Raw genomic sequence first — 7,240 nt, 5'->3', positions numbered from 1 at the left:
ATTGGGTTGTATATCAGCTCAGTCCTCAGGCCTTCAGACTTGGACTGAATTACACCACTGACTCTCCTGGTTCTCTGGCTTGCAGACAGCATATGGTGAGACTTCCCAGCCTCTGAAACCTCATGAGCAAACTCCTGAAATAAATCTCTTTTCATGTATCTCCACATATATCTTGCTAGTTCTGTTTCTCTGGAGAGCCCTAATACAGCATCTATATAAAATTGTACAGCAAAGATTATACTCAATGTAAAAATGTTGAAGGTATTTGAGATCAGGTACAAGAAAAGTCTGTGTTCTCCCTACTTCTGTTCAGTAGGGCACCCCTGGGGGTGCTGTGGGATATTTTTACTTTTCAAGGAAAACAGTAATACTCAACAGCTGGGTGCCATGCAAACTGTGACTTAAGGTAGTTTACAATTGAGCATTAGATTATGGTATGTTCCTTTCTGTGATATAACGTCTTATTTTTGCAAAGCTGTATTTTCATCACCTGTGGTAGGAAGCAGGCACTGCAGGAAAAGCAAGCTGAACCTTGCCTGATCAGCTAACCACTGACCTGCTGGCATGTGAGGGACAGGAAAAGACTATGTTTGAAACCACCAAATTTGGGGGTGTTTTGTTTTGTATTCACAGTTAAGCAACCAGCTCCCCTAAACCTGAAACCTGGGCATTACCTTTGACGCTTCCCTCTGTCAGTCCATGAGGTTCCCAGAGCTTCCTAAACACCTCCTGAATCCATCTGCTCATCTCCATCCTCTGCACCTCTGCCCTACTGCAGGCCTCCTGTAGCCACATTTTAACCGATTTTCCCTTCCTGTTGTCCCCATCCTCCACACAGCTTCTTCATATGTCATCTTCTTAACATGCATATCTGATCTCTTGCCTTCCTTCCTGTGGATCTGCTTTGCCCTCAGGCTGGTGGACCAGTTAGGGCCTGGGTAGGGGACAGAGTCTTGCTGGGGCCTGTGGGCAACCTGGGCATGGCAAAGAGACATCTCCAGGGCAGTTTCTGCTTTGGCCCAAAGTCAGTGCAGGGGTTCCTTAGTAGGTCTGTGCAGGAGGCAAATTTAAAGCTTGGAGCATTATCAGCAAAGGACCAGCATCAGGCCACAGCAGCACTTCCCCCTGGGCTCCCAGGCCCCCTCTGCTACTAGAGTGCCCTTTCCGTGCTGCAGCAGGGAGGACAATGTGAGGGAGGCATCGACAACTTGGAATTAGGATTTCTGCCCTTATTCATCCTAACAGGTCAGGTCATGGATTGCTCGTTACGGAGCAAATGGGCTCTCAGACCTCCAGTCTTCTCTGTGGCCAAAGGGAACAGGCTGTTACATGGAAAGAAAGGATGTCACCAGAATGGGGTTGGTGCCAGAGCCCATAAAGGCCCCCTTATGGGATGAGGCTGCCCTGTGAGGCAGCCTGAGAGTGCTGGCCACCTGGCCTTCACAAGACATTGGTATTTTGCCTCGGGCCTTCTCACAAGGCTGCCCAGCAAATTGTCTTGTTTAGTGGTTAGACAGGAAGACTTACAGGTCAGACTTGCTGGCTTTGGGCCCAGCTTTGCCACTGAACTTGGGACATTGGACCAAGAGAAGGATCTGGGCTCTGAACAACTCAAGTTCAGTCAGAGAGGGGTTATCATTCCATCACAAAAGTGTGAAGGGGCTCTGGTGGGCTGGGGACCTCCCTGGGATAGCTTCTCACCCCAGGAGGATGTTGTGGAAAGCATTCAGGAAGCAGGGACAGGAAGAACACAGCCAGGTGGAATGAGGGGAAGAGACTGTGTCCTCGCTCCAGAAAGAAAGGGAGCAGGTCTGATTTTGGTTCTCATCCACCTCCCCCTTGCCATGCCTGGCACCCTCTCTGCTGGGGGCATCAGGAGCTCTGATGTTACTGACAGGGGTGGGATATGGCACAAGTCAGAGCTGGGGAACCATTGGATTTGTTGGGTCAGGATCGGGCCTATTGAAACCCAGCGCCCTCACCGGAGAGCGCAGTTCTCTGAGACCCCAGAGTCACCAGCATGAGTGGACAGCTGCTCCAGTACCCAAGAGACAGCCATGGAGATCTCCAGGCCCAGGGCCGCTGGAGACACAGGCAGGGACAAGCCAGCTTCAAGTTGAATCCTCTGGCCCAGGAGTCTTCCAAAGGAAACCAGGACGAGGCCTGTGAAGAGGGCATTTTTGAGTGGGATTGGAAGAGGGCTACACTGGGACACCCGTCCATCCTCCAGGTGTCCGTCCCAGGCCCGCCCACGACCCCAGGGGCGCGCCGTTCCCACGGCCCGCGCCGCCCTGCCCGGGCCCCCGGCAGGCGGCGCCGCAGCGCGAGCCCTCGAGGACTGTGCCGGCGAACGGCGGGGCGGGGCGCGGGGCGCGGGGCGGGCCCGGCGTCCCGGGGCGTCGGAGCGCGGCGACAGTGGCGGGGCGGGAAGGACGGACGGCGCCGGGGCCGCGGCCATGGCCGAGAGCGCGCGCCGCTGCTGCCTGGGCTGGGACTTCAGCACGCAGCAGGTACGGCCCTGGCTGCGCAGCGCGCGCCGCCCCGGGACGCGGGGAGGGCTGCCGGGGGCCGAGGCCGGGGGCGGGCTGGGCGCCTGCCCGGAGGTGCCTGGCCAGGCCGTCCGCCCGCGGTTGCTCGCGACCGGCCGGACCCGCCTCCCGGAAACGGCGGGCGCAGCCCCCCAGCCGGGCCACAGCGGGTCCCGGACGCACAGGTGCCGGGGTGCTGGGGACCCGAAGGTCGGGGGCAGCCGCCGGGAGCCGAGCACACAGGCATAGCCAGTGGCCTGGAGCCAGATCCCCACGTGACACTAATTTTAACTGAAAGGGGCGCAGCGCGCACCTGAATGTGTCCACCATGGATTGGCACCAGCGCGTCGGGTCAAAGTGCAGCACCGTTGGTCAGAAAACAAGCTGTGCCGCCCCAGGGCCCCGCAGAGAGACTAGCAGAGTCAAAACTTGCCTCCAAACCGGGGCATGGGTCCAAGGGCTTCCTCCTTCAATTGGGAAATCAACACAGTTACAGTCAAATCCTCTCCTCAAATGGGTCAGGGAGGCAGTCTGGGCCAAGCCTGACCACAAAGTCCCCTGGGACCCCGACAGATTAAGTTGCCTTGCTAGACCAAAGTCTTCCCTTCTGTCCATGAAGGGAGCTGTATTCTGAGAGTGAGGTCTGCCCGCCTGCCACACTGGACCATGAACATGGCCTCTGGCAATGGCTGGGGGCCTTGCCTGGTCTCCCACACCCCTGCAAACATGGACCCTGGACAATTTGAAACCCTGCCTCCCCTTCCTTCCCTTCTGGGACTTTCTCAGGCCTCCTTGCAGGCACAGGAGCCAGTCAACCTATGAATATCTTCTTGAGGGTCTTAGCTTTGTCTGTTGGGGGCACAAAGTTTCCAGGAGTTACAGGGGCTGTTTCTTCTTAGCCTCAGCTTCTTCGTTTGACTGAATCTTTGGGTACATCCTGAGGAGGTGTCTGTTGCCACAGTTCAAGTGATGTACACCCACCTTTCCAGAGGTTTCCAGGCTGCACCACTCCCTTGCAGGGTGCCGGGCTTCCTCTGGTGATGGTTGTGCCCCTGGACCAGTATAGAAGCAGAGACAAGTCTATGATCATTTTAAATGCCTTCCAGGTCAAAGTTGTTGCTGTAGATGAAGAGCTGACTGTCTTCTATGAGGACAGTGTGCACTTTGACAGAGATCTCCCAGAATTTGGGTAAGTACCCTGTGTGTGTGTGTGTATGTGTGTGTGTATGCTGGGGTGGTGGGGTTGGGGGTATGGGGTCCTCCCTCTACCTTTTATACCCATATATCACACTATTCCAGCTTCATCAAACTGCAGGAGTGCTGGTCTTGGTAGAGCTCTCAGCATCTTTTTTTCTGTGCCTGGACTGAGCTCTCCTCTGTTCCTTCCCAGTTCCTTCCTTCCTTCCGTCCATCCATCCATCCATCCATCCGTCCCTCCTTGCATAACACAGGAGGTATGAACTGACACTTACTTTGTGTCAAGCAGTGTGCTGGCTGCTGGGCTTTGATGGTGAACCAGAGACATGGTCCTTGCTCTCCCAGAGCTTTCTGTTGAGGGTGGGGGAGAATGATGTCAATCAAGGAATCTAAAATTCAGGAAGGTCTTTGAAGGACAGGTACTCACTTCTCCAAGTGCTCATTATAAAGGAATGTGACCCAGAACTGGAAGGAGGGGTCTGGGAGAGTCTCTAAGGAAGTTTCTCCAAGATCTGAGTGAGTGGAGTTGGCAGGTGATGGAAAGGAGGGAGCTTTCCAGGCAGAAGGAATAGCATATGCAAAGGCCCTGTGGCAAGAAAGAGCATTGCTCATTCATGGAATGGAAGTGGCAGCGTGCCACTGTGGCTGGGGAGCAGAGACAGAGGCTGAGCTGGGCCACGTAAGCATAGTGCAGAGTTTGTCTTCATCTTAAAAGCTGTGGTCAGCCATTGGTGGGCCATAGGGATGGGGTGAAGTGTGACACGGTTGTGTTTGTTTTTAAACTTCACTCTACCTGGTGTAGAGTAAATGGGGGTTGTCCAGAGGGCATGTGGGGAAACCACTGGAGAGGATTTTCAAAATCATCTGAATAAGAAATGTCAGTGTCTTGGAGTAGAGATGGCTGGGTGGTAAAACTGACAGATCTTGGTACAGAACTGAACATAAGACATGAATATGAGGTTTCTGGCTGGCCTTTGGGATGGGTGGTAGACTGTAGGGTGAAACATCATGAGTTTAGCTGCTGTGTTAGTTTGGTAGGGCTGCAAGAAGTAAATGCCACGGACTGGGCAGTTTAAACAACAGGACTGTATTTTTCCCCAGTTCTGGGGCCTGGAAGCCCAAGATGAAGCCGCCGGCAGGGTGTGTCCGCCGAGGCCTCCTTGGTTTGCGGATGGCCATCTTCCTGCTGTCTCTCACGTGTTCATCCCTCCATGCGCGTGTGCCCCTGGTTATGTTATCTGTGTCCTAGTCTCCTTTTGTAAGAACACCAGTCATACTGGATTGCGGTCTACACTAAGGACCTTGTTGTAACCTAATTGCTACTTTGAAGGCCCTGTCTCCAAAAACAGTTACTTGCTGAAGTATTGGGGTGTGGGCTTCAGCATATGGATCTGGGGGAGACACAATTCAGTCCATAAAAGTGTGGGCTTGTTGATTTTGAGTGGCTCCTAGAGGTCCTGATGCAGGTGTCCCTCATTGTCTGTTTTGGATTTCACTTCCTCCTTGAAGCTTTCACTTGGTCACCACTCACTGCCCGTCACATGTTGCCATCTTTCCCTAGCTGATGTGCCTCCTTTGAGATGAGGTTGGAAGCCATCTTGCTTTCATATTTTATATTATGCAGGCCACATATGTTTGAGGTTTGTAGTTTGTGTCTTTCAAGAAATTGGTCCATTTCATCTAAGCTATCAAATTTGTGGCATAAAGTTGTTCACATTTCTTTATTGTTCTTTGATATCTGTGGGGTCTGTAGTTGAGAGGTTTATCAATTTTATTGATCTTTTCAGCTTTTGGTTTTGTTGATTTTTTTGATTTTCCTCTTCTCATTTTCATTGACAAGAGCTCTAAGTTTTATTATTTCTTTTCTTCTGTTTGCTTTAAGCTTAGAGTGCTCTTTCTCTAGTTTCCTGGAGTAGAAGCTTAGATGATTGACTTTAGCTCTTCTGTTCTAATAATATGCATTTTAATGCTGTAAGTTTGCCTCTGTGCACTGCTTTTGCTGCATCCCACACATTTTGATAAGTTATATTTTCATTCTTATTTAGTTTAAAATACTTTTCAGTTTCTCTTAAAACTTGTTTTTGTTTTTGTTTTTACTGTTTTATTGAGGTTATTATTGGTGTGCAATAAACTGCACATATATAAAGTATACAGCTTGATAACTTTTGATATATGTGTTCCTTCATGAATCTAAAATCAAGATAATGATTATTTCCATCCCCCAAAAGTTTTTTTATGCCACTTTGCAATGCATCCCTCTTCCCTAGCCACAACTTCTGGCAACTACTGAAATGTTTCTATCACTAGAGATTAGTTGACACTTTCTAGAACTTTATATAAAGGGAATCATAATTATATACTGTTTTTTATCTGATTTTTTAAAACTTGATATAATCATTTTGTGAATCATCCATGTTGTTATATGTATCAGGAATTTGTTCTTTTTATTATTCAATAGTATTCCATTCTGTGAGTGGACCACAGTTGGTTTATCCATTCACCTGATGAGGGACATTTGAGCTGTCTCTAATTTTTTATTATGATAAATAAAGAGGCTATGAAATTCACATACAAATCTTGGTATTGATATAAGCTTTCATTTCTCTTGGAAATGAAATACCCAGGAATGGCTAAGTTGTATGGTTAGTTATGTTTAACTTTAAAAGAAAGTGCCAAATTCTTTTCCAAAGGAGTTACCTTAATAAAAATATTTTGTTAATAGCCATTGCATGTGCTTGGTACATAATTCAAAAGAAATGAAAGGCATATAGTGAGAAGTCTTAATCCTTCTGTGATCTCATCTCTTCCCTCCTGCCCTCCTTGACAGATAACTTTTCTAGTTTTTTTCTGTATCCTTCCAGTGTTTTATATCAAAGTATAAGCAGACGTGAGTTTTCTCATGTTCTCCCTTTGTTATGCACACAAAGCATAGTGTACACACCACTCTGTACTTTGCTTTTTTATTTCACAATGACTTGGTTATGTTTCCATGTCAGAGCATAGAGTTCTATGTTCTTTTTCTAGATATTCCATATGTATTCCATTGTGTAGATGTACCATCTCTTATTGAGGGGATTTTGCAATGAAAAATGACATAGTGCATTACCTTCTCCATGCCATTATACACACATGCCAGTTAATCTGTAACATAAGATTTTGGAAATGGGATTGCTGGGTCAAAGAGCAAATAGATTTATAATTTTGGAAGATGTGGCCAAATTGCCTCCCGTGGGCACTGGGTTGGTTTACACCCCCCAGCAGTACATGAGCGTGCCCATTTCCACTGGTCATGTTCTCCCTGTAGATTTTACTTTCCTTTCTCTTACCACAAGCAAATTTGACTACCTTTTCATTTGTTGAAAGGCTACTAGATTTTTTTTTTTCTGTGAAGTTTTGTTTCATGTTCTTTTCCCATTTTTCTTTTGGATTGGTTATCAAGTTCTTACCAATTTCTGGGAGCTCTTCATACATTAGGGGAATTGTCTCTGTTGTTAAATGAATTGCAAATGTTTCTC

The 7,240-nt window shown here is 48.6% G+C and overlaps 1 protein-coding gene across 4 annotated transcripts in view; it reads left to right on the top strand.

Annotated features, from left to right (window-relative positions):
• Positions 1-2,364: 2,364 nt before the first annotated feature.
• The window catches only part of XYLB (xylulokinase), a 56,658-nt gene continuing 51,782 nt past the window's right edge, over positions 2,365-7,240 (top strand). For 3 of the 4 annotated variants that reach the window (XM_057491305.1, XM_036921645.2, XM_057491304.1), the window contains exons 1-2: positions 2,365-2,510; positions 3,635-3,717. In XM_057491305.1, coding sequence (XP_057347288.1) covers positions 2,457-2,510; positions 3,635-3,717 — 137 coding nt within the window. In that variant the 5' untranslated portion in view covers positions 2,365-2,456. The remainder of the gene's footprint in view (positions 2,511-3,634; positions 3,718-7,240) is intronic. The other variant, XM_057491306.1, reaches the window with a different exon arrangement.

This window comes from Manis pentadactyla, chromosome 14 (genome assembly GCF_030020395.1).
Source record: "Manis pentadactyla isolate mManPen7 chromosome 14, mManPen7.hap1, whole genome shotgun sequence".
Classification (NCBI taxonomy): domain Eukaryota; kingdom Metazoa; phylum Chordata; class Mammalia; order Pholidota; family Manidae; genus Manis; species Manis pentadactyla.
The sequence above is the reverse complement of the archived record's forward strand: the minus strand, read 5'-3'. Positions and strand labels throughout refer to the sequence as shown.